Source organism: Papaver somniferum, chromosome 3 (assembly GCF_003573695.1).
Source record: "Papaver somniferum cultivar HN1 chromosome 3, ASM357369v1, whole genome shotgun sequence".
Classification (NCBI taxonomy): Eukaryota; Viridiplantae; Streptophyta; class Magnoliopsida; order Ranunculales; family Papaveraceae; genus Papaver; species Papaver somniferum.
Genome location: NC_039360.1, coordinates 65,413,736 through 65,427,255, shown reverse-complemented (window position 1 = coordinate 65,427,255; position 13,520 = coordinate 65,413,736). Strand labels below are relative to the sequence as shown.

General features: G+C 37.9%; 1 protein-coding gene across 1 annotated transcript; it reads left to right on the top strand.

Annotated features, from left to right (window-relative positions):
* The first annotated feature begins 1,334 nt into the window (after positions 1 to 1,334).
* LOC113359529 (ABC transporter F family member 4-like) lies at positions 1,335 to 8,807 on the top strand. Its single transcript, XM_026603144.1, has 5 exons — positions 1,335 to 1,669; positions 2,774 to 2,832; positions 3,452 to 3,543; positions 6,043 to 6,375; positions 6,407 to 8,807. The coding sequence occupies exons 1-5, from the start codon at positions 1,335 to 1,337 to the stop codon at positions 8,249 to 8,251; spliced, it is 2,664 nt and encodes an 887-aa protein (XP_026458929.1). The 3' UTR covers positions 8,252 to 8,807.
* The last annotated feature ends 4,713 nt before the right edge of the window (positions 8,808 to 13,520 follow it).

Sequence of the window (13,520 nt, the reverse complement as noted above, 5' to 3'; positions counted from 1 at the left end):
CAATAAAAATATATAGAAATATGCACTTTTTAGCACTCATCAAAGATGGAAACAATTACTCCCCTTGTACTCAAATGATACTGGAGGAAAGCCAGAATCCAGAGACTTACACTCATATGGATTAAGAGTGTCTGGGTTGAAGGCTTTTTTGAGATGTTACCATGCCAAGGGGATAAACATAGCTGAAGATTATCCCGAGCTTGAACATATTTTTGTATTATGGATGTTAGCCCAAGTTTTTTTCCCCAATGCTAGCGAAGTGTCATTAACTGGTTTTCTGGAATCTTTAGAAGATTTAAGTAAAGCGTCAAATTATGATTGGGGTTCTGCAATTTTAGCTGAGCTATACATATGTCTCGGTGATTGCTCAACTAAGAAGACAGATAGCTTAAATGCATTTTGGGTCGTATTGGAGGTAAGAGCTATTTATTAGATTTATTATCAATGTTATTTTTCAGTGGTGAATGTACTAAGACATCAATTTCGTCAATTTTATTTTTTAGTATTGGTGGTATACTTACTTTACGGTCGCCGAACCTGATCTTCACGATAAACGATTAATTTTTCCAGTCGTGTACAAGTACAAAGCTGATAATTGGATTGGCCAGATTAATGATGGTCAAAATGTTGCTGCTATGCAAAGGATGCAACAAGTGTGCAGAACTAGTATCAACATTACGCCAATGCCGAATATAGTAATTGATGAGTTCCATGAACCAGTGGCACAATCCATGCTTCAGTTAAGCCTTAAACGACTTGTGTTTTACAGTCCAGCTAGTGGTCACGGTATTTGGTACCATGGAGAAAGACACATGTTTCAGTTACAAGGAAGAAAGGTAAAAGCAATCAACCTGTTTCCAACTTCAATTATTTCACATGATGATTGGATAAAGTTGATAAATAATGGACAACCTTGGGAAGAAGCTGATGATTTGATCCAAGAACCAGAAAATGACTATGATTACTACAATTGGTTCCAAAAGGTATGCAAGCTAAATATTGTTGTTCATCCACAAAACTTAGGTAGTGTTGACTTTCCAGCAATTTGCAATTTGCCAGTTACAGATCTTCCATCCCAACCCCCACCACCGACGGGCAAAGCATGTACGTACCCTAGCAGTCAAATGGGGTCGTCACATATGCGTCCATTATCTTGGGAAGTCCAGACTTTATCACCAAGTGGAGATGTTGTTACAGTTCCACTTACTAGTGAAGGTATGCAGCAGAGCTACCCATACGATAATGTGGTGGCAACAAAATAAGAGTATCAGACCGAGTTGAACAATTTTTTTTCGCTTTTTACCAATCAATTCCGCAATTTTCACCTGAGTCAGATGCAGGCTTTGAGGGAGAGTATGAGTTATGAATTGATTGAGACTCCGTTAGAGTCAAGTTCTCAAATGCCCGGTGAGAGCAATACAAGAAATCGTGCAAGTGGAAGTCGTGGAGGTCGTAGAAGTCGTCATCGCACTCCGATGGAAGAGACTCAGCTACCACTAACAGCAGCAAACTTGGAGACGGATTTCCAGTCTCCTATTGGTTTCATTCCTCAAGGTCCTGTACTTACTCCTGGTGGTGGACATGTCAATTTGGATGCATTTAGGCAATCCGTAATTTATACCCCAACAGTTCAACATTTCACCGATTTCAAGCACCTCCAATGGCTCCGGTACCATTCCAAGGTTATGAATCACCTGATGCTACTCAACCACCATCTTAGAGTCCAAATAATGAGTTTTCACAAGATCCAACAGGCTTAGGAGATTATGTATTTGATGGTAATCGTTAGTTTGAGAGTTTTGTTAGTCGTTAATATGAATCGTGGTTTGTTTAAATCGTTAATGTAATTGCACTTTTGTTTGATAAATAATAATCTTCATTTCAAGTTTTCTACATAAGTTAAAATTGAGAACTTATAATTAATAAGCTAGATTAAATTGGGGCAACACTTTTAAGATTTTATAACAACTTGCATATCGGAACTTCTCTCCGTTGTCACGGAGCCACTTTGCACGACATCTTTGATCAATCTCCAGCATGGTTTCACCACTTCTCATGTTTCGAGCCTCTTCCCTTATCATACCAATATACTTGTTAACATTCTTGGAAATTATGGAGAACCGAGCACCCAACACCATCGAATTGCGATTGTTGAGGTTCGTTGTTTCTTCTTCAAATTTCATTAAAACGCGTTCCCAAAATGGAATAAGCCGTAATGCGCCATCAACAATTGGATGATTAGTGTAGAAAACATAATTTCTGCAGATGCATTCATCTTCTAACGTGCTAAAATTGCGCTGTTGTGCAACTCTCCAACTATTTGCGCTTCTTAATTCATTTTGCACACTAGCTCGAAGTGCAACTCTTTAATTTTCGGCCGCATGTTACTCTTCTATGAATTGATCCATAGACATGCTTTGAGCCATTGGAAAATCTAAGAAAATAGGAAGAAGAGGAAAAATTTATGGCCGTTGGATCAGATTCTACTCAGCGGTGTAAACTAGACCGACTGGTCTTATAAGAGTCGCTAGCGGTGTAGTAAACAACTAACGGTATAGACTTAACCGAGCGGTCAAGCTCGGTAGAAACTTGACCTGGCCTGGCTAAGTGGTAAATTAGCCAGGCCCGTTTGCCGGTTTGCCAGCTCCATAATGGGTGTAAAAATGACAAACTTTTTGGTTTGCCCCACCCATAGGAATTGGCCTTACAATTACAAAAACCTTTTTTCTCTCTCGTTCTTCTCTCACTCTCTTCTCTACGGCAGCAGCTAAAGGAAAATTTCGATCGCGTCCCATTGGAAGACCAAGAAGGTTTTACCGGTCTCTTTCAGAGGTATGATTTTCTTTTTATCTTCACTTTGTTCAGTAATTTATCTTCAAATTATAATTTCTAAAACCGTTAGCATTAGGGTTTGTTAATTTGGGTTTGGTTCAATTCTAGTCTCCATTAATAGAATGTTATTTATAGTTTCAATATTAGTATAACACTGAAATTGGGGTTGGCTGGATTCGAGTCTCCATTGAATGTTAGGATAGACTAAATTAGTTGGGGTCAACACTTGGGATACATTTTGGCCATGCTGTGGTATGAGCTGAAATTTACAAATATGGGATATCAATCGGCAGCCTGAACTGGGGATAATATTTGTAGATCTCTCACTCTTTTTATCTCTAAAATTCTAATTTCTTATTATCATTGTTCATCAATTTGATAGCTCAACTTTTGTCTTCCCAATCCAAATAGTATTTGTTGTATCTATCTTATATATCTAGTTCATATGGCTTTCATTTTTTGTCAAACTGAAAGTCAAGTTGAATTGAGATTTTCTGGGTTCTTGTTTTAGCTTGATTATCAGTAGAAAACCTTAGTGTACCATTATATGGTTCTTATTTTGTTAGAAGGAGTTCCCTGGATTTCTTAGAAGCTCTTTCTGTTGGTCCTGTCTTTGTAGGTTTAGCTTTCAGCGAGTGGTTTGAAGCACTAAACGCAGTGTTATCTGCAGAGCATAAAAAAGAGACGTGTTGTTATCTTTACCATCATCAGGTGAGCAGGCTTTTTCTGATTCTCTGTTGTCTTTGTATGCTTCCTTTTCTGTGGCTTAAGCATTAAAAATATAATTATATTCGTAAACATCCTATTTAAATGCTATTCTTTTGAATGTATTAGATTGGCGAGTTTCAAATGTTTATCAATATCTAGAAGTTCTGTCCCACCCCACATATAGACATTCATGCAGGAATTCATGTATCATACCCTTGTTTGGATTTATACACAGGAAGGAAGGAAGTTATATGGCATGGCCACTGGGCACATGTTTTACAGTTATCCACTTGTGTGTCAGATACAGGACATACTCTCATTTTGAAGTCCTTCATCCACGGAATGAAATTTTGACATATACCCTGTGTTTGGCATGTACAATTTGTTACTTCGACTTTGAATTGTTCTCCCTTTTTATTTTTGTGTTCAATATAATTCAGATTGGCGTTCACTGATTGTGGACAGTTTACCTTCAGTTACCACATGAGCCTTGTCACTGTAACTATTTGCTAGGAAGTGTTGGTGCTCTAGCCAGATTTCAGTGTTAGTAAGTGTGCTTATGATACTCAAAGATGTTCTTGTCAATTGGGTACTTCTGTTGCTATGTTGTCTTTTATATCTTCTTTAATGTCGGTGGGTGTGAGGCAAGCAACATCTATACCTACTTATCACAGATAGCTATAGACTGCAGATTTTCTTCTTTCATCTGCTCCCTATGTCTACCATACTGTATGTGTGAATAAATTGAGATAAGTGTTGTGTCTAGAATGCTTGTTGGTGTTTTGGTTGGTAATTCGAGCATAAGCCTCATATGGTATACTAGTACTGCCTTGAAATGATTCATGCCAGTGGTTGTGAGTAAAAAAAATTGGTCACCATCATAGGAAGGAACAGTGACAGTGTGATGACAGTTATGAAACCTCGTGTTCCCAAGAAAATATCCTACTCGACGGGAAACGTTACTTGGGAACAGATAGGCTGATTCCACTTTTAAGATCTGGGTGTTACTATTCACTCTTATTGCCTGGAGATGATTGGTTCTAATTGGTTAATTTAAGTGTGTGGTGATGTCTTGGATACTGTGCATAATTGTTTTGATTCCACTGCTAGCTATTTCAGTTCGTTACTGTCCACGACTAGTGTAAAGGTTATTATTCATATGATGGTTACTGTCCACGGCTAGTGTAAAAGGTTTGGAGAGGAGGTTTTGGTGTTGTTAGAGCCACATCACAACATTCTATATTTGAATTTCAAATTTGAATTATATGAATTTTAGCATTTATTTTTGTATGAATTTCATCTTTGAACTATATAGATTTTAGAATTCTTTTGTATGGAATGGTCTTCATGGAATTTGTTTATTTTATATAAGGGTGAAATGGGAAATGAAAAATACTGATTCTAAATATAGAGTTATTAGATAGTGATGAAACAAACATAAATTTAAGAGACATTATGTAGTGGTTTTTATCTAGAGGTAGATGCAAACCTCTATGTAGAACCCTCTACCTATATAGAGGAGAAAACAAACATGTTGTTAGAAGTTAAGTTAATCGATTAATTCACTACTTCTAGTAATTTTCGATCTTCAATTTTTCCTTGGGAACTTGCATGAAGATGATTAGGGTAAAATTTCTGCTTTTCCCTGTTCTCCTCTCTCCGACGTCCTTCTCAAACCAATAAGGGGAGCAAAACGTTAGAGATGGTGAGGTTAGGGAGATAGGAAAGTGAAACTAACAAGAGTTGGTGATGTTAAGGTATGGAGTTTCTCTGCAAGTAAATGTGATTTTACTCTCTGATTAAATTAGTTAATGATGTTTAGGAATTCTTTACAAATTCATGGGATGGTCTTAGTTTGCTGTATGGATTTAATTATGTGAGTCCTTTTATAACTTGATCTTTTATTTGGGGACTTCGAATTTTGAGTTCATCCTTTATTAATTTCTTTCTGATCTATTACATCTCTGGTTTATGAGAAATGAATTGAGTGAAAGCAAACACACCAAAGGTCGCTTCATCGGATACTAGTTTTATCCTCAATTGGATTGTGCCAGATTGTGCATCCTGATTTTAGTGATTTGAGACTGTAATGTTTCATTTCCAAATAAGACGATAAACTCGCACCCGCCCGACCCGACTCGGCTTAATGATGGGTCGGATTATATATGTTATTGAGAAAATTGAAGTTCTCAGTATCACTCGCTTGATGATTTTGAATTTTATTTACAAAGTCCCTTGGTAGTGTATACAAACAATTTTAATAGTTCATAGCAATTTCATCTTTTTTATTATCTAACTGCTCATTGACTACTGTTATAAATTTGTATGGCTATCTCTACAAAATGTTGTAATATGTTAACTGATTAGTTTTAGATATATGTCCTGGCATTTGTAGCAAGGCTTCATCGTATTGGTTAAAACTTGTTGATACCGGCCGACAACAAGCATATAGAAATATTCCTTGCTTATATGTTTTACTTTGTTTTATGTTTTTATGTTCAGGTTTTCAATGGGAGAAAAAAAGCTGAAGAGGCTGGAACAGCCAAAACAGGTAAAACTGCTACAAAAGATGGTAAGAAGGAGAAGTTATCAGTTTCGGCTATGCTTGCCAGTATGGACCAAAAGTCTGAGAAACCTAAGGGTTCCTCCTCTGCCACTACTAGCAAGTCTAAAGCAAAAGTAGCCCCGAAACGCACATCTTATACTGATGACATAGATCTTCCACCATCTGATGAAGATGAGGATGAGTTGTCTGAAGAAGACCAACAAAATAATCCCAGTGGTAATGTTCCTGGGAAATCTAATCGCCATGCTGATATAAAGCCACTTGAAGCTGCCTCCCTAGATGCGAAAAAAACGAAAGAAGAAAAGAAGAACGAAAGAAGAGAAAAGAAAGAAGGAAATGCTGGCTGCCGAAGCTGCAGCTCGGGCAAAAAAAGAGGCTCTTAGGGATGATCGTGAAGCCTTCAGTGTTGTCATTGGTAGTCGTGCTTCGGTCCTTGAAGGTGAAGATAATGCTGATGCTAATGTTAAAGATATTACAATTGAAAATTTCTCTGTATCGGCACGGGGTAAAGAGCTTCTCAAGAATACATCCGTGAAGATTGCCCATGGGAAGAGATATGGTTTGATTGGACCTAATGGAATGGGGAAGTCCACGTTATTGAAACTTCTTGCTTGGAGGAAGATTCCCGTGCCGAAAAATATTGATGTTCTTTTGGTTGAGCAAGAAGTAGTTGGTGATGATAAATCAGCCCTTGAAGCTGTCGTCTCGGCCAATGAAGAACTCGTCAAACTCCGTGAAGAAGTTGCGGCTTTGCAAAATTTATCTCTTGACGGGGATGAGGAAAACAACAATGAAGATGACGACACAGGTGAAAAACTTGCTGAGTTATATGAGAGGTTGCAGGTGATTGGGGCTGATGCAGCTGAGTCTCAGGCGTCAAAGATACTTGCTGGATTAGGTTTCACTAAAGATATGCAGGTGCGAGCCACACGATCCTTTAGTGGAGGGTGGAGGATGAGAATCTCATTAGCTAGGGCACTGTTTGTCCAGCCAACCCTTCTACTACTTGATGAACCCACCAACCATCTTGATCTTCGTGCTGTTCTCTGGTTGGAAGAATACCTGTGTCGTTGGAAGAAGACACTTGTTGTGGTCTCTCACGATCGTGACTTTCTGAATACTGTTTGCAATGAAATTATCCATCTTCATGATCTGAAGCTTCAACTATATCGTGGAAATTTCGATGAGTTTGAAAGAGGGTATGAGCAACGTCGCAAGGAGATGAATAAGAAATTTGAGATATTTGACAAACAGGTGAAGGCTTCAAAAAGGAGTGGAAATCAGGCTCAGCAAAAGAAGGTCAAAGAACGGATTGAGTATAATAATAAGAAAGAATCGAAGAGCAAAGCAAAGGGGAAGGTTGACGAGGATGAACCTGTGGCGGAGGCCCCAAAGAAGTGGAGAGACTACGATGTACAGTTTCATTTTCCAGAGCCAACCGAACTTACCCCTCCTCTCATGCAGCTTATTGATGTGAATTTTAGTTATCCAAACAGGGATGATTTCAGGCTCTCCAATGTTGACGTTGGTATTGATATGGGCACCCGAGTAGCAATTGTGGGCCCAAATGGAGCTGGAAAATCTACTCTTCTTAATCTTCTTGCTGGTGATTTGGTTCCCACGGAGGGGGAGGCTCGAAAGAGTCAGAAGTTGAGAATCGGGAGGTATTCACAGCACTTTGTGGATCTATTAACAATGGAGGAAACCCCTGTCCAGTATCTTCTTCGGCTTCATCCTGAACAAGAAGGTCTTAGCAAACAAGAGGCTGTTCGCGCGAGTCTTGGAAAGTTTGGGCTTCCCAGCCATAACCACCTTACACCAATTGTGAAATTGTCTGGTGGGCAAAAGGCTAGGGTTGTCTTCACTTCAATCTCCATGTCAAAACCACACATTCTGCTATTAGACGAGCCAACAAACCACTTGGATATGCAGAGTATTGATGCACTAGCAGATGCTTTAGATGAATTCACAGGTGGTGTTGTGTTGGTTAGTCATGATTCCAGGCTAATATCAAGGGTCTGTGAAGATGAAGAGAAGAGTCAGATTTGGATAGTTGAGAATGGGACCGTAGAATCTTTCCCTGGGACGTTCGATGAATACAAGGAAGACCTTCAAAAAGAGATCAAAGCGGAGGTGGATGACTGATGTGTTATTTATGGTTCAGGTATGGTTGTCTCGGTTATATTATCCAGTGTTACTGTACTTCTCTTCATCAGATAAATTGCATGCACTCATGATCACATTTGTTCCAAATTTGCGCTTGTCTAAACATATCCGTCGAAGACATGATACGGTGAAACAATTGCTCTCTAGTGGAATAATATCGATCGTGTAAAGTCTAAAGAAAACCTAGCGGATCCATTTACTAAATTAAGTGGAAAACCTCCTACCAGACTCCCCCTTAGGGCGGATGGAATGTCTTCTGGTTTGAAGTAGTAGTTTTATGTAGGATTTGAAACAATATTCTGTATGTAGTTTCTTGTGTTTGATTGGATTAACATTAAGTTAAAACATGGAAATACCCTACTGTATGTCTGGTGGGGCAGTGGATGTGGATCTACTCCGTTGTTTCGGCCCTAAAATTTGTTTCCTGTATTAAAAACAAGGCAACCTAAGTCGCATGTAGTTTATTGTGAATCTGTGATATACACTATCCTGATATAGTTTGTACTTCTGTAGTGGGATTTCTTGTTTTTCTTCTTTTTCTGCTGGCTATCTTGATGCTTCCTGGGCCGGGTTTCTTGTTTTTCTTGTTTTTCTGTTGGCTATCTGTGATATACCCTTACGCAAGTGATTGCAGTAACTGGGATCATTTTGTTTTCTTTCTATCAAGCTGTAATATTCATAGCCTTGGTAATAATTATGCATTACATTAGAGAAGTAAAAGTAAAGATATTGGTTACCATATAATCTAGGGTGCAGCTCATTTCATTAGGCATTAAAAACTAAACATCTTAAATCTTGATACTCACGACAATGTTAATGTGATAGACAATCAAATATGATGAACCTATTTGGTTCTGTTGGTTAAGTATTAAGGGAAGGATAGCATTTTGATATAATACCAGGAGTAGAACAATGTAATCACTTGTTTGTAAGTGTATGCTTGGCACACCTGCATGTTGATGATGTTCATTTGGTGTTGCATTCAAACATTGTTAAAGCAACGGATTTGTTTCCGTGGCTATGAGCTTTTATTAAATAGACATGAATGACTTTGTTTGCAGGTACATATATTGATAAGAAATGTCCATTTACTGGCGATGTTTCTATCAGAGGCCGTATTCTAGCTGGTACCTGCCACAGTGCCAAGATGGTGAGGACCATTATTGTCCGTTGTAATTACCTGCACTATGTCAAGAAATACCAGAGGTAAGAACCACATTAGGTTAACCTGTAATTGCTATGAGCTCATTTTGGAATCAAAACCCTGAAGTTTTTGCAACTAGTTTGATAGATTTTGAATTACCAAATTAGCAACGTTGATTCAGATTCTACAAGTTTATGAGATGTTTTGATATCAAAAATTTTGTAATCATATTTCTAAGCTTTACATGAGGAGGGAGGATTCATGGACACTCTTAGATGGACAAGGTCGGACAAGATTTGCGCCATTTTCTCCGTAAAACACAAACGATAATGAATTCTTGTCCATGTCCATCTAAGAGTGTCCATGGATCCTCCCTCTTACATGAGATCTGGTTTAGTATTTGAATTGTAAGGGCAGGGTTATTCTTATTCAAGTCAAGTTTTAGAGATTATGCACAAAATCGACTCCTGTGATAATCATTGAGATGAGACCACACTCTGATTTGAAGTAGTGTGTACAAAGTATTCAACTCCGTACATGTTAACAAACATGGGCGACTGGGCGTTTCATTTGTTACTGTAGTGGCCATCTTAGTATCAAATCGAAATCGAAATCGAAAAAATTTCCATATCAGACAGCAAATATATATATACTACAAAGAGGGAACAGAATGGCTGTTCTTCTGGTTAACAGAAGTGCTAGGCGTTCTTCAATTACGGCCCTTTTTTAGCCAAATCATAATATTAAAGTCAAAAACAGTAATTACAAAGGGGACCCGAGGGGTCCCAGACTCTTTATAGAGCTAAAGGGCAGATAAAATCTCTAAAAATCTAAAGGATTGGGATCCCTCGCCAAAAGGTTTTGACATGACTACCGAATTATGGGAAAGAAAATAACCTGAGATCTTTTTGTGCTTCATCTTCTTCTGCTAATGGCCCGAAGAAACCTTAACTTGAATCTTTTACTATGTTGTAAGCTTAGGAAAGAATCATCGAAAAATGTTTATTTATAACTTGATCATCCTCTACTGACGTCAATTCTTCCCTGAATCTATTGATGTCACCAAGTTATAACTTGATTATCAAGTATATATGCCTCCACATCCTTCAAGTATCCAAACCAGTAGGTGGGACTAAAAAAGCAGCCATTTCTAATTAAAATCTAGTGTTTTAGGGTGAATGCTAATCAAAATTCTATTCTTTCCTCTTGATTCAAAGTTTTGAAATTTTTATTGGTGATCCACTGTATACTAATCTCATCGCTATTAACAATTCAGAAATTTAATTAAAACATCCATAATAAAATATCAATTCCAAACTTTTATACGTTAAAGTTAAAATGGTAAATCAAGGAGATGCAAAATCCATTAGCTAAATTAGATGATAGTATGGGAAGAAGACGAATGTATTCAGTTAAATATTAAATATTATCGGAAAGTCTATCCATTAGCCAAACACAAAACAGACTCAAGTTAAGTGGCTAGTCATCTAAAAATCAAACCGTTAGATTTATGGGATCGGACGGTTACTAAATTTTGTTTAAAGGTTTGTCAAAACCTTTTGTCAAGGGATCCTGACCCATTAAAATGAATAGAAATGAGCAAAACAGTCCCTTACAGGAAACCGTAAAAACCTATAACACCCGTTAAACTTCAAGCATTAATACCACGCGAACTCCAAGCACCCAACAGACTACTCGTGTACGTAGCACTCATCATTCTAGCAACATAACTTCATTTAAAACTGCGTTTTTGTGACCGTAAAGGACCACGCACTTTACTACTCCTCGATGTATTACCATTAACTGATGTTATAGCCAACTTCATATTTACAAAATTCAAGATTCTCTGAGCTTCTTCCTCCGCAATAGGGTCAAACCCTTTAGCTTTGTTAGGAGAGTTTATAGTAGACCCCCTTGGAATATAACGTACAATCGCTGATCAGTTAATATCATCATCCATCCCCTCATTATAATATGTTGCAACTTGTTCCACATCCTCATTGGCCACCTCTCTGTTAATTCATCAATAAGATTATTTGCTGCAGTATCTATAATTTCTTGAGCGAACCTTGACATTGCTAGCCCCTCTTCCTCCAATCTCTTCTGATACATACGTATTTCCTCTTCCGAGAGATTCTCTTAGATTTATTCGTACGTTTACGTCTTTTATTGTTACCGGCAACAATAATTTCAATAATAGTGGGATCATCAACTACTATTGCTGATTTTTGAGTAGTAGGGGTGATGACTGAGGTACCGCTCTCCGATACAATAGTTTCAGGTATGGTTTCATTCATAACAACTCCATCAGCTCCAAGAACTGGCAGGGTTATTCTCGATTGCTGACTACTGATATCAACTTCAGGAGTTATAGGTTTATCCCCTACATCTTTAGATGACTCATCATAAACATTTTCCACTTCTTCATCCTCACTTTCTTGGTTGTCGCCCATCTTATCATCTTCCTCAGTTCCGTCCATATTTTTAAGAACATCAAACTTACCAGTGTTTACGTTACCCGAATTTTCAGCACAATCATCACTGAATTTAGTTTTTGTACCCTTAGCTAATGCGAATACAGATTGTCTTCTCGCCTGTAACAATTTATTATATTGTTGACTTCTTCAGTTGTTGGGGCAACAAAGTCTCTGTTCCTGTTACCTCTTCTACGATCTTTAAAATTATTATTAGGATCAACTCTATTATCTGCTACATTACCTGACGTAGTAGCATCAATGTTTTCAGCTACGGGTCGTGATTTAACTTTACATTAATCAATATAATGACCTAAAACCTTGCAGTGCTCGCAAAACCCAGGATGTTTTGGAATTTCCACCACCTGTTCATAGCCTTCAGGATCCCAACTCGACTGAACGTATATAGTTCTATCAACAGATTTCGAAAAATCGATTTCGACCAAAACTGACGCATAATAACCAAACGTCTTCTTAAATATTAGTTCATCAACTTTGACAGGTTTACCTAGGGTTGCTGTCATTCCCAAAAGAATTTTTCCCGTCCAATATTCTTGTCTCAACCCTGGATATTGAACCCAAACAAAGGTAGACGAAACTTTTTGTTTTTCAGGATCAAAACCAGTCGTTCATGGTTGAACACGAACAACATGGATGATTTTGATATTATTAACAGTAGACTCGATGATGTAAGGACCATCCTCAAGAACTTTATCAGCATCTTCGGCGTTTGAGAACGTCATAGTAAAATAACCCTTAGGTAAAGGAATGAATCGACAACCACCCTTTATCCTCCATTGTGATAATAAGTTTTGGGTTGCGATCTCAAATTTCATATCAATTTTCTTAGTGTCGATACGACCAATTAAACTAAACTTCATGTCTTCCATAACTTCATCTTCAATTACGGCCCATTGGGACGATATTGGTATTCCTTAGTGTAGTTAAGGCCAGAGATCTTTGGAAGGTAAAGTAAAATTCCAAAGTGAATCACATCATTTTCATTGTAGCGCTAACTTTATGATAAATTTTCCGGAGTTATGTAATTTATCAAGGCGAAAATGTATAGTTTAACATCATTGGTGTGGAATGATCCCAAGTGGGTCTGCCCTCTGTTAGCGAGTAGTGTTTAGTTGTGTGTAACTTATGATCCTCTATTGTCAGGCACACCGCATCTTGGTGACCTAACTTGAGATAGAGTAGTGGAATCAAATCTCCGGTCATAACATAGGTAACCCGAGTCTCGACTGGTATAGAGTGACAGTTGATTCAAATTACTCATCAAAATCATATGTGAAATTCTTATCAGTTGACGCTAGATACCTAAACTGGTTGAAGTATTTCTCTAACTCTGACAAGCGAACGACATTGCTGCCTAAATGGGTATCTAAAAACCTAAGGAACCCACTCGACGTGTAATTCGTATTTGGCTTGACAGATATAACGGTTGTGACTGGCATGTTTCTGGATGGAACTGGAGGAAGGAGTGTGATGTAAAGGAAAAAGAAGGAAGGGATATAATCACTGTTACACTGCTGATAATGCATTTGGACTATTTCAACTGAATTCTGTTGGGAAAAAGATATATTAACTCAAAACCTCACCCCAGGATATTTGTCAGGACTCTACA

Excerpts from the sequence above, each read along its gene's own strand:
- LOC113359529 (XM_026603144.1), top strand. The coding sequence starts at position 1,335 with ATGCAGGCTTTGAGGGAGAGTATGAGTTATGAATTGATTGAGACTCCG. Across the intron at positions 1,670-2,773 it reads AAGCACCTCCAATGGCTCCG|GAAAATTTCGATCGCGTCCC; the intron begins GTACCATTCCAA and ends CAGCAGCTAAAG. Across the intron at positions 2,833-3,451 it reads TTTACCGGTCTCTTTCAGAG|GTTTAGCTTTCAGCGAGTGG; the intron begins GTATGATTTTCT and ends CTGTCTTTGTAG.